The sequence below is a fragment of the Botrytis fragariae genome (genome assembly GCF_013461495.1).
Source record: "Botrytis fragariae strain BVB16 chromosome Unknown tig00000186, whole genome shotgun sequence".
Lineage (NCBI taxonomy): Eukaryota > Fungi > Ascomycota > Leotiomycetes > Helotiales > Sclerotiniaceae > Botrytis > Botrytis fragariae.
The window spans coordinates 1-17,223 of record NW_023501000.1 but is presented as its reverse complement, the minus strand read 5'-3'; the positions used below and the strand labels follow the sequence as shown (position 1 = coordinate 17,223).

Below are 17,223 nucleotides of genomic sequence, written 5' to 3'. Positions count from 1 at the left end.
TCAGTGAAAGTACCGATCGAGAGACTAACGATCATGTATTTGTTTGGATCCAGAATTAACGTCCCAACAATCGAGTATCGTGGGTTGCATTATTGGTTGCATGTCATGAATGTTTCATTCTTCATTACACAAGAAACCTTCCATGATTTTCCTTGTCAGTTCCCTGCATATGCACTTTGAAAAAGTCGATTGATAATCAATTCGCTTTTGTCATTGGCTTACTATCAGAATTCGTGCTACGCATAATTTTATTGACCTTAGCAACACCTACGCAACACCTGCGGACAGTTGCATGGTAAAGTGATGTCTCGGCTTGTTGTTGACGAGTGATTTGTGATTCTTGGGGCGTGGTTCCAGATGCTTGTCTGGAAGCTTGGTTTGCGTGATTTGATTTCTCATGGATCCATCGAGAAGAGAATGCACTCATCTTACTTTGCGATTATTCTAGTACCTCTTGGGAATCAGTGCCAGAACTTTTTGAATATAAAAAGGCTTTCCCGACCCATCCTTTCACTATTTCTGTAACGATAGTTTTTCTTTAAAGCCAGCCAGCTTGTATCATCAATTCCGTCAAGATGTACTTGGCAACAGTCCTAAGCCTCGTGGGCTTAGTCGCAGCTCAATGTCCGTACGGAATGGACAGACAACCCCAAAAGCGCGAACCTAATGATGCTCAGACCAGGAGTTCTAGTTTCTTAGACCAGTTTACAATAAATGACACCAGTACATACTTCACTACCGATGCGGGTGGGCCTATACAAGAGGATACTAGTTTAAAGGCTGGTGTGAGGGGCCCGACACTACTTGAAGATTTCATATTTCGTCAAAAGATACAACACTTCGACCATGAACGGGTATGTGTTCACTTCTTTACAATCAATGGTTCTACTAAATTATTGCAAAGGTACCAGAACGTGCCGTCCACGCCAGAGGTGCCGGTAAGCACAGAATCATATCTCTTGGCAGATTATTATTGACATTCATGTAGGTGCACACGGTGTTTTCACAAGTTATGGAAATTATAGCAACATAACGGCAGCTAGCTTTCTGAATCAAGAGGGCAAAGAAACACCTGTCTTCGTTCGATTCTCCACTGTTGCTGGAAGTCGAGGTAGTGCTGATACTGCACGCGACGTCCATGGCTTTGCTACTAGATTCTATACTGATGAAGGAAATTTTGGTATAAAAAATCGTTCTTATCTCGGTAATGCTGAAAAACTTACGAGATTTTAGATATTGTTGGGAATAATATTCCTGTTTTCTTCATTCAAGATGCAATCCTTTCCCTGATCTGATTCACGCTGTCAAACCATCCCCAGACAACGAAATACCTCAAGCAGCAACAGCACACGATTCTGCTTGGGACTTTTTTAGTCAGCAACCAAGCTCACTACATACACTCTTATGGGCCATGGCTGGAAATGGAATTCCAAGATCATTTCGCCATATGGATGGATTTGGTATCCACACATTTCGTTTGGTTACCGATTCCGGTACTTCCAAACTAGTCAAGTGGCATTGGAAGAGTAAGCAAGGAAAGGCAAGCTTGGTCTGGGAGGAAGCCCAAGTACTTGCTGGAAAGAATGCAGACTTCCACAGAAAAGATTTGTGGGATGCCATTGAGAGCGGCAATGGCCCTGAATGGGAGCTCGGGATTCAGATCGTGGAGGAAGATGATGTGTTGAAGTTTGGATTTGATCTTTTGGATCCCACCAAAATCCTTCCTGAAGAGCTTGTTCCAGTGCAAAAGATTGGAGTCATGAAATTGGATGCTAACCCTCGGAATTACTTCGCAGAAACAGAGCAAGTTATGGTAAGAAATTTTCCTGCATCCTGAAAGACTGGCGTATCCAAAACTATGAACTGCAGTCCAATAACCAAAGACTTGAAATCTTCAGACACACTGATTGCCATTCTACTATTCAGAATATTGGAAATACTATGGGAGATATCATGCTGATAGTAAGTGACATAGTTCCAACCAGGGCACATAGTGCGTGGTATTGATTTTACGGATGATCCACTTCTTCAAGGACGCATATTTTCATACCTCGATACACAATTAAATCGTCATGGTGGACCAAATTTCGAGCAACTGCCTATCAATCGCCCCATTGTCCCTGTTCACAACAACAATCGCGATGGTGCGGCGCAACAATTTATCCCTCTTAACATTGCTGCTTATTCTCCAAATACTCTCAATGATGCGGCTCCAAAGCAAGCAAATCAAACAATCGGTAGAGGGTTCTTCACAGCTCCTGGAAGAACGGTCTCAGGTAATCTAGTAAGAGAGGCCTCGTCAACTTTCTCAGACGTTTGGTCTCAACCCAGGCTATTCTACAATTCTCTCATCCCAGCAGAACAACAATTCCTCATTAACGCGATCCGATTCGAAACTTCTCAGCTTACATCTAGCGTTGTGAAATCAAATGTTCTCATTCAATTGAATCGCGTTTCACACGATCTTGCCGCACGTGTCGCTTCGGTCTTGAATCTACCAGTTCCGGAAGCAGATAACACTTACTACAATGACAACAAGACTTCCTTCATCACCATATTTGGCAATGAGCTCCCAACGATAGCCACACTCAACATCGGAGTCTTGGTGAGTGTTAAAAACAATGCAACTTTAACACAAGCAGCCAATCTTGCAACATCGTTTTCGACATCCGGGGTCAACGTCAAAGTCATAGGGGAACTCCTGACAAACGGAGTGGATGCAACCTATAGTGCATCAGATGCGACACTATTTGATGGTATCATCGTAACTGATGGCGCCGAGACTTTGTTCACAAACGGTTCAAAATCAACGTACTTCCCAGCAGACCGACCTCGTCAGATCTTGTTGGATGCGTACAATTGGGGAAAGCCTGTGGGAATTTTGGGAAATGCGAGAACGGTATTAAATGTTACGTCAATCTGTGCTGGGCCAGGCGTGTATAGTAATTCAACGAGTGTTGGTGCACTTGTCAAGGAGTTTGAAGCCGGACTGAAGACTTTCAGGTTTGTCAATAGGTTTTCCTTGGATGATTGAAGGGAGCTGCCTATGGTTGGCTTGAGAGATGTATTTCAATCTCTACTCATGTTCAACCAATGATAATATAGAACAAACAAATCATAATCATCTCCACACTCAAAGCAGACTTTTGGTTCTATGAACTTTGAGTGTCTAGAAATCTGTAATTTCTCAACTATATTAGTGACTAATATTGATCATGAATTCTATAGTCACTTAATCTTTATCTTCACCACATGTACGATTTTATGAGCTATCTTACACTTGAGTGCAATAATTAATTTAGAAAATAAAACGACATTCAAGGCAGAAGTTCAATGCCCAGGCTCAAATATTACCTTGTGTACCTGCATTTTGTTGAAGATATCATATCCTTCGACTACTTTACTCAAGGGCATAATCTTATCAGTCATGAAACTGTATCACATTAGAACCCTATTCTGAGAGGTTTTCAGGATCGGTTTGGAAAAACTCACTCAAGTTTATCTTGGTTATTTTTGAGAACCTCCATAGCTTGTGAGAAAACACTTCGGACAGGACATCGTCCAAATTGTGATTTCACGTTCTTCCCATAGGCCTCCATACCCGACCAAGGAATTTCATCTTGTTGCACACCTATGATCACAGTTTGTCAACAAGGTGGTGACCTCTCTGAACCAAGACATCAACTCACCGAAGCTCGCGATTGTTCCCCATGGCCGCAGCAAATCGAATCCAGTTCTCAGCGCATCTGCATGACCGACACCCTCAATTACACAATCGGCTCCTCTTCCGTCAGTCAGTTCTTTTACTCGCTTCGTCAATCCTTCTTTGTTCGTCTGATCGTTCCACGGTTCCGCGCCCAACGTTTTAGCCAATTCCAACCGACTCTCCACACGATCGATAGCTATCACGATCTTTGGTTTATACTCCAAAGCATTGATCAAGGCACAAAGACCAACCGGTCCGCAGCCGATTAAAACCACAACACTATTGCTTATCGTTTCTTGCGACATTCCATCGAAAGCATTCCTAGCCGCAAAATATCCGGTAGGGAAGATATCTGCCATCAACACCAGCTTTTTCTCATCAATACCCTCAGGGCCTTTACAGCTGTTGCATCTGCCAATGGCACTCTCATATACTCGGCTTGACCGCCATCTAGTAAAGGACATCCGAATAACAAACATTTTTCGCATCGCGACGAGTATCCTCTTATACAATAGAAACATTCACCACAAGACACGGTGAATGGCATGACAATCAAGTCGCCTTTCTTATGTGTCTTTACATCGTTTCCCAATTCGACGATCGTGCCTGCGGTCTCATGACCCATGATGAAGCCTGTCTTCGAAGCTTGATGTCCCCTGAAAACGTGGAGTTCACTGTGAAGTCGATCAATTTCGGGCTTTCTGGTCAAAGATTTACAACGCAAGGTCAACTTACCTTCCACACAATGCCGAGTATTTGACCTTGATGATTACATCCGTTTGATCCACGATTTTTGGGATGGGTCGATCTTCGAGTCGAACATCGAGAGTTCCATGGAACACTACGGCTTTCATAGTTTCTTGAGTCATTTTTATGAGAGGCTTAGATGCTTGCTCTTATGATGTTTGAGTATTTTAGAAGGGATCCAGAATTGGATTATTTCAATATGCTGTGAGCAGTCAATATAATAAAGGACCTTCTACAATACCTCGGAAACTTGTTATATTGATTATTTAACTTCATTGCCGGGATTTGCGGGGTGATCAATTCGAGGAGGGGTAATTAGTGGGGACACATTTTGTTCTTACCAAATCCTCTCGAAAATCATCTTTTGGCTTAAGTTGGGTCCAATTAGTCAGTTTACTTAAACCATATTCAAAAAATTTGAGGCGTCGGGCGTTTTTATGACGTGCGGAATCGATCCATCCAGTCAATCATCGATAGAGAGGGAGTGTAGAATCTTGTTTGACCACGTACAAAGTAAAGCTTGGAATAGCTCAGACTAGAATGTTTTTTGGTTCTTTTTTAGCTCACATCTCACATCTCATAACTCACCCTACAGCTTAAATATTTACCTGAATGTACTAACTAATATTTGTAATTGTGTCGTCCCAGCTTGTGCATTGTAAGATGTGAATGCTAAAACAAGTTCGCACTGGTTCCATAAAGCGGGGTCGAGTGGATCATATCGATCACCGGTATAATAATTCATAGAGATCTCCCCACCAGACCTCAATCTTTAAAAATTCTATTTATATTAGATACAAATATCATAATATTAAATTTAAGCATTCAACTCCTCAAACAACAATTCTGATCACACATAAAAATATGGCAGGAATACAACGAGCTCTCGATTCAGGGGCAGTACCTGCTCATGTCTCCAATGTCTGTCCTCCAGGGACAAGGGCATATTTACTCGAACTCGGGTGGCTAGAATGTGACGAGGGGTTTGTAACAAGAGGTGGTAACACATCGTTGAAGTCTACAGAAGGAGAGAAGTTCGTGAACAAGCGAAGAGAACTACCAATATATGCCATATTAATTGATCACCCTTTCGAAGGTGTAATACTTTGGGAAACAGGATGTGGGGTTGATTATCCCGAAGTTTGGGGTCCACAAGTAATCGATATTTTTGCACGAATTAAGTATGAACCAAGACACGAATTGAAAGCAGCAATTGAAGCAACAGGACACAAATTGGAAGATGTCAAAAAAATGTAGGTTGCCTTTGACAGATGGGCTAAGAAGATATACTTACCGAACAATAGAATTCTGGGCCACCTGCATTTGGATCATGCAGGCGGATTGGATCAATTCCTGGAGAGAAAAGATGTCGAGATCTGGGTTCATGATAAAGAGTTGCGTTCGGCATTTTGGTCTGTTGCCACTGGTGCTGATGTTGGGGTCTACTTAAAACATTATTTGGATGTAAGCTAGTCTCTTGCTATGATTGATGTCTCGTCAAATGCTGATTCCGAAAAGCTATCGTTGAATTGGAAGACATTCGATGAGAGAACCGTCGACTTTTGTCAAGGAATTACTCTCCATCACCTTCCTGGTCACACAGATGGTCTCGTGGGAATGCAATTGAACCTCCGGGAGACTGGAACATTCTTTTTCATCAGTGACCACTGTCACGTCATTGAAAATGTGGGTGGAAATTCTCCTTATTCTGGTCAATGTTATAATCTATTAACAACATGATAGTGGCGAGATGGAGTACCTCAAGGATGGCTAGCACGGTATGAAATGCTTGATACCACTGAACGAGAAAGGGAAGCTAACATGAAGTTACAGTGATCATCCAGCTTGGTTCCAAAGTACCCAGCGATTGAAACGGTTGGAATCTACAACCAAAGGTCGAGTGATACCAGGGCACGATAAAGGAACATTTCTACAGCTTCAAGGTGAGATTAATGATGGAAAAGGCTATCTAGATTAGTAAATTACGGTGTGTATGACTATGTGGTGAGGTTGCATCAGGAATACATATAATCTTAAACCCCCTGTTTTATTTTTCTCAAACAAGCCTGTGTAATTTTTACCTTTACTTTCGAAAAGATCAACAGTCTGAACTGCAGGGCAAAAACGAAAGATCTTTGGTAAATTAAGATCTTTCCTAATATTGAAACTGTTTCAAATTTCGAGACACTCTTGGTGAACTTGATTCGTAATAACCATTTTGTCGAAATAATTTAAATATTGTCAAAACCCTTGAACTAAAATATTGAATTAACTATGGTTAGATATCTTTACACGAGGCAAGGACGATACACTTCACGATGCCCGAGCCAGCACTTGCCTCACAATCGAAAATACGATGAATTCTGCGACATACTCTTATGTTGAAAGACACCAGACTTCAACTCTTGTACTCTAACACATCAGATAGTCTATTGCTCGAAGAAACCATTATCTGGACTTCCTATTGTACTTTCATAAAAGTTAATGAGCTAGAGAGGATTCAGATGATATGCACCACTTTGATACTCGATGTCCCCTCTAGAGCGACAAAGCAAAGTGAGAAGAGGAAACTTCCCACAAGCAAGCACTCATAACCGTGAATGGAAGAATGAGATTGATGAATATATATTTAAATCATGGCTGGGGTTTCAATCGTATGATATTCAGGTAGACAGCTTATTAAGATAGAAGACGAGAAAGGTGCAAGTAATGTCTAAACCACAAAGTTACCACCTGCAAAGCGACTTTTGAGATAACTCCGAGATTCGAGCAGTACTGCTGCGGAAATTTGAGAGAAAGAACATGAGAAAATGGTCCGAGGAAAGTTCAAGAAGTAAGAACAACTTGGGAAATAACTGCCTGGTCTCTAGCAAGATTTGAGAATTGAACCGCCGCTTGGTAACAGTATCGGTTCCACGACTAATTCATCTGCACATTATATAAGTGCCTACAAATCTCGATATCGCAGTGTGACTGGAGTCGTTTGCGCTGGTGACGAGCATCGGAAATAACGTGTAAAGGATGAATTTATCAGATCTCTGCACACGACAGAATTTTAGCCCTCTCCACCCCACACACCTCCTATCGCTCTGCCACCTATTGCAATATATGTGACTGATACTTCATATAGTTCTGTATTCGCGAGCTCCCAAATTTTCGATAAGATAGAGTGGCGCAGAGTGAATCCTTTTGCTTTGCTTTCGTAGAAGTCTAGGTCGCCTTCCATGTGATTGCGTCCATGACCTACAGTGGAGAGCAAACACGAAATGAAGCGAAAACCAATTGAGCCTCGTGACACCTGGATGTAAAGCGCGAAGACTGGAGGCCGGCACACTGACATGCATCGGCCATCTGGGGCAAATGTGCATGGTCTGCATTGGGACAGAATCTTGAGTTGAGGGAGAGAAAAGAGAGGAGACTCTGAATCAACGTTTCCTCTTCCCCAATATGATGATGATATTAATGGAATAATAGAATGACAAGAGAAGCATGACCCCAGAACAAGAGGATTTTGTTGACCTGCATTACCTAGGTGTGTATATCCAATGTGAGATCTTCCAATTCATTGAATTCTTCTATATAGTTACTAGTAGTACCTACTTTGGTATATTAGACTGTAACATCCTTTCAGCTCAGGCCATTTCAACCTCAAACCTTGCTTGTACTGTAAGTCAAACATCGGAAGATAAAAGTCTATTCGGGAAAAATGAAGAGCCAATCAATTAATTTTATTTTCATCATTTCACACAAATTAATGATAATGCACCAGTCAAAAAACCCAAAAATGTTATTTCCCCAGTTCAGCCCAAAATTTGCGTTGATCTTCCATACTACAGACAGTACTAAGCAAAAACCTTGGAAACTTTCTTCTGATCCTTCATCATTCTTCCTCTTCTTACTCCTTTCGACTTCTTACTACCACCACCACCTCCTTGGGAGAAAAATCAATTTACATTCCATTCTACTTCTAGAATCAACCATATCAATAGCAAATGCATATCGAAAGAAACTATATAGAAATCTTTACATTCCACTGCGAGAACCTGATGCGACCATCTAAGAATCACCAAAAGTTACATCGAAATTATCGTTCCCAAATTCGAGCTGACGCTGAACGTCGCCGTGGTGCACCATGAATCAATCGCAGGCACAACAGAAACCAGCCATAACTACAATTCGAGGCTTCCAAACTCCTGCCGTTTCGGGCGATGAAGATTCTGATTATGGCTGCGATACTCCAGCACGATATAACCCCAAGATCGGTGATGTTGTCAGCGCAAATTGCAGCCCTTCATTGAAACCGTTCAAATCCCCAGGAATTGGTGGCATTAGCAGATTAAAGCTACAACTCGATACTCTTAACTTGGAGAATGAATCCAGAATAAATTCCATGGTGCGCAGCCGCCCTCAATCGCAACCACAAAGCAGTACGGCAACGACGTCCGATGACTTGAGTGATGATGAACGATCCGATAGCACGACATATGAGATACCCTTGGAACATGATTTTGTTAGTGAAAGTGTGCGGGCACAACCAATGTTCGGTGCAATTGAAGGAGGATTGATTCAGGATACTATTGCGAGAAAGATGGCTGCAGACGATTTTGAACCCTTACGATGTTTAGGCAAGGGAACATTCGGGACTGTCATTTTGGTCAAGCAACGTACAACCGGGACATTATTCGCTCAAAAACAATTCAAGAAGGCATCCTTGACGATCCATAAGAGATTGGTGGAGCAGACGAAGACGGAGAGAAGCATTCTCGAAAGTGTAAACCGGCATCCCTTCGTCGTCAAATTATTTTACGCCTTCCAGGACCACGAAAAATTATATTTGATCTTGGAATATGCGCAAGGCGGAGAATTATTCACCCACCTTGCACAGGAACGTATGTTTTCCGAAGAAGTCGCATCATTTTACATGGCAGAGATGGTTTTGGCCCTGGAGCATCTTCATCGCAATCTTGGAGTTGTCTATCGCGATCTCAAACCGGAAAACTGTTTATTGGATGCCGAAGGTCATTTACTTCTCACCGATTTTGGACTGAGTAAAGTAGCTGTGGACGAAAATGATAAATGTGACTCTTTGTTAGGTACTGTTGAATATATGGCACCTGAAATCATCCTTGGACAAAAGTATGGAATGGCCGTGGATTGGTGGTCTTTTGGTGCTCTTGGGTTCGACTTATTGACTGGCAGCCCACCATTCCAAGGTCAAAACAATAAAGTAATTCAGGACCGGATCACGAAGCAAAAGCTTGCCATGCCTTACTTTTTAGGACCTGATGCCAAAGATTTGTTGACTCGCCTTCTCCGTAAGGAACCCAATAAAAGACTCGGAGCTCATATGCCCAAAGACATGGCCATTATCAAGAAACATCGATTTTTTCGTCGTATAGATTGGCAGAAGCTTGCAAAGAGAGAAGTCGATGCACCAATTCAACCATTCATAACAGATCCAGAACTTGCGGAGAACTTTGCGGAAGATTTCACGGAGCTCTCTTTGAGTCCTGTAGTTACTAGTCATAATGGTGTACCATGGAGCGCGACTTCTGCGAACGAGAATAACCCTTTCGGTGGATTCAGTTATGTTGCAAGTCAGAGTTTATTGGATTCAAATGGTTTCTTGGAGATGCATCAAAATAAGGTGATAGCGTAAATTTGGTTTCTTGGGAAGAAGGGGGGTCATGTTTCAGTCTACAGTGACGGACGTATCTTCAACAAGTATGGTATTTATACATGAGGAGTTGCCTTGGGACCACTTGGAAATACGCCGCACACATTGCTTATTCTGTAATCTGGAGCAATAGACCAGATGTTGGTCTATTTGGTAGATCATATATTTGTTTTTCTGGTGTTCTGTCTTCACAGGCAGATGGTTAGGAAGTGAGGAAAAGTTTGTGGCGATTACAGGCGGCGATAATGGATTTAATGGTTGGCGGTAATTAAGAATTTTACAGAATGGGACAATTCATAGATTGCTATTGGAGTATAGGGAATGATTAATTGGAAATGATTGTGGAAAGTTTGTGACCTTGGTCGAACCGTCATTTTCGAATGAATATCTTATTGTTGTGACTGAAATGTCGATTGCGATATCTAAAAGCTGCCACTGGCACTCACACCCGTATCTAGGGTAATTCTTCTTCTCTTTCTTTTCTATTCCGAACCACAGCGATTAATATCACATCTTTGAATGATCGAGAAGAGAATACTACCTAATCCTTACTACCTACCTAGGTATATAGATAGATACAGATAATGTGTTAGAATGGCATTTTGAGGTCGTGATCTTTGAGGTTTCGATTATAATCTTCAATCACGTCATTACTTCCTGAATATCCAATCCATAAGGTACCTACCTACTCACACCCACCTACATAAACACCCACCTCTCAAACCTTTACAACAATTTTACACCCATCTAACACCAACACAACACGTCAAAAGACAACCTTCGGTCCAACTACTTTGCAACTGTCTTCGCAAATTATTAAATCATGGTACGTACTCAGTAAAATACCACAAATTATTTCTAATTCCTCTAATTGATATTGATATCAGGGAGGAGGAGCTAATTTACCTCCCCAGTCAGAAGACTCAAAATCAGCCGTCGAACTTCTCATTCTCGGAGCGGGATGGACATCGACTTTTCTCATCCCACTTCTTCAACAAAGAGGAATAAAGTACGCGGCCACTACTACTACAGGTCGTGATGGAACTTACAAATTTCGATTCAATCCAGAAGATGACACTGATACTCGAAAACAAATGCTTGACCTTCCAACAGCTCAGAGTATATTGATTACATTCCCTCTGAAAGGAAAGGGGCAATCAAAATCTCTTGTAAAATTTTATCAAGATACACACTCTTTGGAATCTATCGAAAATCATGGGTCATTAGCCTCATTTCAATTTGTTCAATTAGGAAGCACAGGAATTTTCACTATCCCAGGTCAAAGTACATGGGTCACACGCCATTCAGCGTATGATAGTGCTGATGATCGAGCTGTCGCTGAGGATGAACTTCTCGGATTGGATGGATGTGTCCTGAATTTGAGTGGATTATGGGGCGGTGAACGAAACCCAAAGCATTGGATTGAGCGAGTGGCTGCTTCAAAAGAGATGCTGGGCGGTAAAAAGAGTTTGCATATGGTACATGGACTTGATGTGTCGAGAGGGGTGATAGGAGTGATTGGAAATTGGGAAAAGGCAAGAGGCCAAAGATTCGTAAGTCTGTCGTGATACTAAATGATTCTTCACTAACCTCATCATTAGATATTGACTGATCTGATGGTCTATGATTGGTGGTCATTAATCTTGGGTTATGCAGGCGAATTAGATTCGGAAAATGGAGACCAAAAGATGGAGGGTAGGCAAATAAAATGGATCGGTGAGCTGATGAAGGAACATGCTGTCAAAGCTTTACCAAGATCAATGGATGACTTGGGAAGGTGTTATGACTCCAGAGAGTTCTGGGAAAGCTTTAAAGTCATGCCTGTAAGATCGAGGATATGATTTGGATAGTAGCTGGAATGAAGATGTCTGGTGTCTTGCTGCCAGCCACGATCCATACAAAGGCCTGCCTCATCGCCACTCAAACTGTGAGTTCAGAGCGAACCAGGCATGGAAAGAAAGTTTGTCGGTCTAGATACATCATTCCTTAGGAAAAGCCTTGCAAAGTTGCGGGAAACGAGAGAATGAAACAGATTTATTTCAATAATAGCATTTACTATTTTCTATTCATAAGTGATTTATGCGTTGTATCAAAGAACATCAGTGTGCTCTAATTATCTGACTTGAATATTGTTGAGAACATGACGATCGAAAATGGCTAGGAGGGGTAGGTCACTTACATTGCACGCGGAGGAAATAATGATATTGATTGAATTGAAGTTATGCCTTTTGAATACTACACAAGAAAGGTTAGTCATATATGAGCGTAGACGCAGAGGCTAATTAATAGGCAATGAATCCACCTTATGAACATATCTTAATCTACTTGTTATAATTCAAATCACATTGGAGCCGTGGATGCAAGGTTATTTATTTACGAAAAATGATTTGATTTTTGGAGGGTTTTGTTGTTGATAAAGGGACAAATCGAACAAGGAAATTTATACTACCTATTCAAAGGAAGACAAAGGAAACAAAGGAACTGACATGAAGAGTCTCAGAAAGATAACAGAAGTAAGAAAACGTTGTACCTTGAAAATGAAACCATAAAGGAGTGTGGTTAGCGAGACGAGCTCAGCTGTCTCTTTCTCTTTTCCTTCTCTCACCCCACTTCCTCTAACCTTCCCCTTAAGCTCATTTTTCAAACTTCTTCATCAAATTCTTCACCTTTTCTCCGATCTTCCGGCCGACGACCTTGGCTGTGCTTGCTCGGGCCGGTGGTGAAGGTGGAGGTGGAGTTTGATGTGATTGGGGTTGGGGTTGGAATGTGGCTGCGCGGGGTGATTGAGCGGCCGAACTGTTTGGACGGATCTTTTCCCTACCATTCTTGTCCAAGGAGATGCGGCGCCTGTGATAAGCCAAAGGTTGTTTGGGTGCGAAAGATTGTTCGATGACTAACTCGAATGCCAGACAATTGCAGCACTTTGCATCTACTCGGACGCTAGGTTCTCGGAAGTAGTTTGGGCATTCAAGGGGTTTGAAGTCCTTTTTCTTGCTCTTGGATTCGGCTTTGAGTTGATCGGCACACTTGCGGAATGTGGATTTTGGTTCACAATCGCAAGTATGGACGACGGCTGAGTGTCGACACATGTTGATGGATGTTTTTGGGGGTGATCAGTAAATCTTATGTAGTAGTATTATCAGGCTGTGATAATAAAATCTTAGATAGAATGATACTGAGGTAAAAAAAGGGTTAAGTAAAGATCAAAAGAATTGACTTATGTATTCGAAAGTTCGACCTTGTTTAAATACTGGTTGAATGTTATTTTGATGTTGTTTGAATAGTATTTTACGATTGAATCATCTTTTGGCTGGAAAATCTAAGATATTTTCGTTTTCATGACAGATAGAATAAAACGGAGAAGCAATTGAATAACCACTTCCAGTTTAATGATAGTTTTAATATTGTTCAATCGTTGTAGTTACTGGAGTATGATTTCTTTGCATCAAATTTCAAGAAGTTTTATTGGTACGATGAAAACACGAGATAGAAAAGTCTAGAATATCAAAAAACACCGCTCAGACTATGCTCATGAGCTCAAATTCGACTTCGAATTTGTCTAATTTATTCGAGTTTATAATTCCGCATTCATGATACCCTTCAAGAAGTTGTACACCTGGATTGATTCTCTTCAAAGATCTATTGACGTACTCGAGGATAAGTTGATGGAATAAATCTCATAACTCGTTATTTTCGATCATAGCAATGCTGAAACTCAAGCTTGCTATCATCAGTTGTCAAACTAGTTATGACTGCATAACATCTGAATGAAAGACATTCTTATTCTCTTGCGAGCATTTTAAAGGAGAAATTCTATCCAAACAATACAAAATCAATAATCCAAATCGGGAGTTCAAACATACACATACATATCCAGATCAAATCCCAACCCAGCTGTTCCTGTTCTACTGGCTCCGTACGCTCCTCCCTTATATGTCATCTAAGGCCAAAATCGTATGAATGCAGATTCCTTTCGAACCGACTTTGAACGCCAAAATGAATCTAAGAAAAGTACAAAATAGTGACCTCAACCGTTTCGGCGCAAAATCATAAATATCTACTTCTCAAGGCCTGGCTGATCGTGCTCATCCTACTAGTCATACCACCTCCCGCTTGTATGATATGGTGTGAATGTACAATAGCGATGCTTACCGAGGGAACGTTTACAAAGTATAGACAGAGTCCCCAGATAATCCCACGCCTATACTGTAATGGATAATGGTATATCGATAGATCTGCAGTAGTTTTACTTTCGTAGACGACGGCCCAATTTTTGACGATTTTTTCCATGTTTAGCTTTTAACGTGAAACTGGTGGGGTTCGATGTCAAGCTGTTTATCCACTTGCCTTATGTTATATCACAAATCTTCCTCAGCTTGCCTTCTGGCTTTTAGTTCCTCGTATGGAAACTCAGCTCCCCAAGTGCTTTTCTTTTCGAGGCAGAAGCTGGAGATGAATATTTCGGGCACCCGCTATCGCATAAAGCAGTTTTCATAGCTTGACAGATTATAGCGGGTTCGTTGGTCGGTAAGATACTTTTTTCAATGTGGAGACTAGCATCAAAAGATTTGCAAGGTCCTCAACTTCTGCAAACATGTGTATGGAATGTCGGCTGTGTGCTGTACACGCACGTTATTGTTCGCCTCGCAGGGTGCTGATCATTTGGGGGATTGAGGCTCATAGTGCTTGATCGAGGAATACAACAAAACTTCTCCATAAGGATCCCCTATAAAAGGATAACCTTTCTATAAGGATAAGGATATAGTTTTGAATCCCAAGAAATTTTATGTTCAAAAATAACCTACATTCTAAAAACCTATGTACTAGAATATTCTTATATATTGAGATTGTAGAATCATATACATTCTTATTAGATTGATAAAATCATTAGAATTAAGTTTCTTCTCTACAATGTGTAGAGAAGAAACTTCCCGGACATTAACCTTAAATTTCCTGAGTAAACTAGGTTCTCCGCGGAAACAGGGTATGCACCCACATTATCTTGGTGAGGCTGCGAGTGATTGACACTTCAACGGATACCTACCACGTCAGTATGAAACCTGAATCTGCAGATAAATAATACAGATGAACAGCAAGTATAGCCAGAATCGTCTCGAAGTCCGGAGGGACTAGAACGCACCCTGTGCTGAGCACTGGCAGAAGCGGAGTGAGTGAGCCTGGTATTTGTCCTCTACGTCTCTAGTCCTGACCGTTCACGATCTTTTGTAGATACATAGGCATAGACATGTTCTCTCGGGGAGGGGCAAAATATAGTCTATCACTGGCAGCAATCCACGAAACTCGATATCTCAAATTTGATGGAGTTCACTAAAAGAGTGGAGAGCTCGAAAGTAAGGATAGCTTATCTCACTCTTTGTCGATTCGTAATGAAACCCCTACCAAAAAAGTGTTTTATCATAGAAAATTAAAAACTAAATCATTTTTTCGAATCATTTATTACAATCTTAAATTCGGATAAACGATCATTCAATATCTTAGAATCTTAAAAAAATAAATGAAACTTTTTTAATAATTTTTGCAATTGAAATACAAAGCCTTGTAATTGGAATTTTCAGAGAATTCTAATATAGAACACCTTTCCTATACAAAATAATCAATTTTTTTATAAAAAAAAATAAAGAAAATTTCAATTTTAACATCTTCTATTTCGATAACAAAATTTACCAAAAAAATTTCATTCATTTTTTTCAATAACTAAAGACTTTCAATTAATCAATCAACTTCATTCAATTTGATTTCACTTTTTATCGAATTGTTGAGAAGTTTAAAAGTTAAATAAATGGTGGTGTTTGATATGTTTTTGTTAATGGTGTGATAAGCTATGGCCATAACTCTTACATCTCGAGGCAGAGCACAAAACTGGACTAACATCTCCATCCGCCATCAATGCTAATGTCAGCTCCTGAGATGTACATCGACTCATCACTCAACAGAAATGCGACCAGCTGAGCAACATCCTTAGGTTCTCCATCTCTCCCCAGTGCAATTGGTGGGTAACTTGCACTTCCAGGCTGCAGGTGGAGACCAATCGAGTTTTCCGCAGTCCTTAGCATTGGTGTAGAAATGCGGCCCCTAAAGCTAACCTTCAGAACCCAAGAACATCATGGCCGAGATAAGATAGAGCACAGATCACTTACGGACAAATCGCATTCACTCTAATTCCTTTGCCACCTGCTTCCTTTGCTGCCGTTCTTGTGAGCCCAATGATCCCATGCTTAGCTGAAGAATAAGAGGCATTTTTTGCTGCCCCGGTTAATCCCCGAATTGAGGAAGCGTTCACGATCGAGCCGTTGTTAGCCATCACTTTCAGCTGAGCCTTTAAACTGTTCATTGTCCCGGTCAAATTGACTCCTAAGACAAACTCCCACTCGTCCAAGTCTTGTTCGACGATGCCTTTCAGTCCAATAGACTTCGGAGCAACTCCAGCCAGATTGGCTGAGCCATCTAGCTTTCCGAAGTTGTCTATGGTCTTGTTAATCCATGCTTCCACCTCTTCAAACTTCCTTACATCGACCTTAGTGATAATCACGTCCACGTGGTACTCTGATTCCAGCTGCGCTTGAAGTTCCTTCAATTTGTCCTCTTGGATATCTGCAAGTGACAATCTCGCTCCACGACTTGCAAGTAACTTTGCTGTTTCTAGGCCGATGCCCGAAGCTGAGCCTGTGAGAGCGATAACTTTGTTCGTAAATGGTTGAGAGGACATGATACCATGATATAGCGGAATGAGGTATGAGCTTTCAGGAATATCTTACTTTAGTTCAGAAAGATTGGGGATGTGATGTTTTATGTACACTTTTTTGACTAGCGACTGCAAATGTACAGGTAGACTTGTGACTCCTCTCTAAACCACGCGATTTAAGTTCTGTACAGCTATATAAGTCCAGCAGGGTAGTATCTTGTTCTCCGTAGGACCCTCGACTCCCCATGGAATTTAAACACTATCACTCTTTGCTTTGGTAGCAAAAAGATTATTTATGAAGAACCTTAGGGTTAGGGTTAGGGTTAGGGTTAGGTTAGGGTTAGGGTTAGGGTTAGGGTTAGGGTTAGGGTTAGGGTTAGGGTTAGGTTA

General features: G+C 41.2%; 7 protein-coding genes across 7 annotated transcripts; 4 read left to right on the top strand and 3 right to left on the bottom strand.

Moving 5' to 3' along the window:
- Positions 1 to 575: 575 nt before the first annotated feature.
- Bfra_010018 (putative catalase protein) lies at positions 576 to 3,034 on the top strand (the record flags this gene model as incomplete). Its single annotated transcript, XM_037340353.1, has 5 exons — positions 576 to 854; positions 905 to 938; positions 989 to 1,180; positions 1,320 to 1,813; positions 1,976 to 3,034. 5 exons carry the CDS (start codon positions 576 to 578, stop codon positions 3,032 to 3,034), a joined length of 2,058 nt encoding a protein of 685 aa, XP_037188821.1.
- A 296-nt stretch (positions 3,035 to 3,330) lies between these two features.
- On the bottom strand, positions 3,331 to 4,575 carry Bfra_010017 (putative alcohol dehydrogenase protein; the record flags this gene model as incomplete). The annotated part of the gene is made up of 5 exons (XM_037340352.1): positions 3,331 to 3,433; positions 3,493 to 3,631; positions 3,690 to 4,074; positions 4,107 to 4,380; positions 4,442 to 4,575. The coding sequence occupies 5 exons, from the start codon at positions 4,573 to 4,575 to the stop codon at positions 3,331 to 3,333; spliced, it is 1,035 nt and encodes a 344-aa protein (XP_037188820.1).
- A 742-nt stretch (positions 4,576 to 5,317) lies between these two features.
- Bfra_010016 (putative metallo-beta-lactamase superfamily protein) lies at positions 5,318 to 6,431 on the top strand (the record flags this gene model as incomplete). Its single annotated transcript, XM_037340351.1, has 5 exons — positions 5,318 to 5,706; positions 5,758 to 5,917; positions 5,972 to 6,139; positions 6,197 to 6,231; positions 6,287 to 6,431. 5 exons carry the CDS (start codon positions 5,318 to 5,320, stop codon positions 6,429 to 6,431), a joined length of 897 nt encoding a protein of 298 aa, XP_037188819.1.
- Positions 6,432 to 8,585: 2,154 nt separating this feature from the next.
- Positions 8,586 to 10,112, top strand: Bfra_010015 (putative serine threonine-protein kinase psk1 protein; the record flags this gene model as incomplete). The annotated part of the gene is made up of 1 exon (XM_037340350.1): positions 8,586 to 10,112. One exon carries the CDS (start codon positions 8,586 to 8,588, stop codon positions 10,110 to 10,112), a length of 1,527 nt encoding a protein of 508 aa, XP_037188818.1.
- Positions 10,113 to 10,953: 841 nt separating this feature from the next.
- Bfra_010014 (uncharacterized protein) lies at positions 10,954 to 11,971 on the top strand (the record flags this gene model as incomplete). Its single annotated transcript, XM_037340349.1, has 3 exons — positions 10,954 to 10,956; positions 11,045 to 11,683; positions 11,732 to 11,971. 3 exons carry the CDS (start codon positions 10,954 to 10,956, stop codon positions 11,969 to 11,971), a joined length of 882 nt encoding a protein of 293 aa, XP_037188817.1.
- Positions 11,972 to 12,763: 792 nt separating this feature from the next.
- Bfra_010013 (uncharacterized protein) lies at positions 12,764 to 13,219 on the bottom strand (the record flags this gene model as incomplete). The annotated part of the gene is made up of 1 exon (XM_037340348.1): positions 12,764 to 13,219. One exon carries the CDS (start codon positions 13,217 to 13,219, stop codon positions 12,764 to 12,766), a length of 456 nt encoding a protein of 151 aa, XP_037188816.1.
- Positions 13,220 to 16,015: 2,796 nt separating this feature from the next.
- Positions 16,016 to 16,857, bottom strand: Bfra_010012 (putative aba4 protein; the record flags this gene model as incomplete). Its single annotated transcript, XM_037340347.1, has 2 exons — positions 16,016 to 16,223; positions 16,289 to 16,857. The coding sequence occupies 2 exons, from the start codon at positions 16,855 to 16,857 to the stop codon at positions 16,016 to 16,018; spliced, it is 777 nt and encodes a 258-aa protein (XP_037188815.1).
- Positions 16,858 to 17,223: the final 366 nt, after the last annotated feature.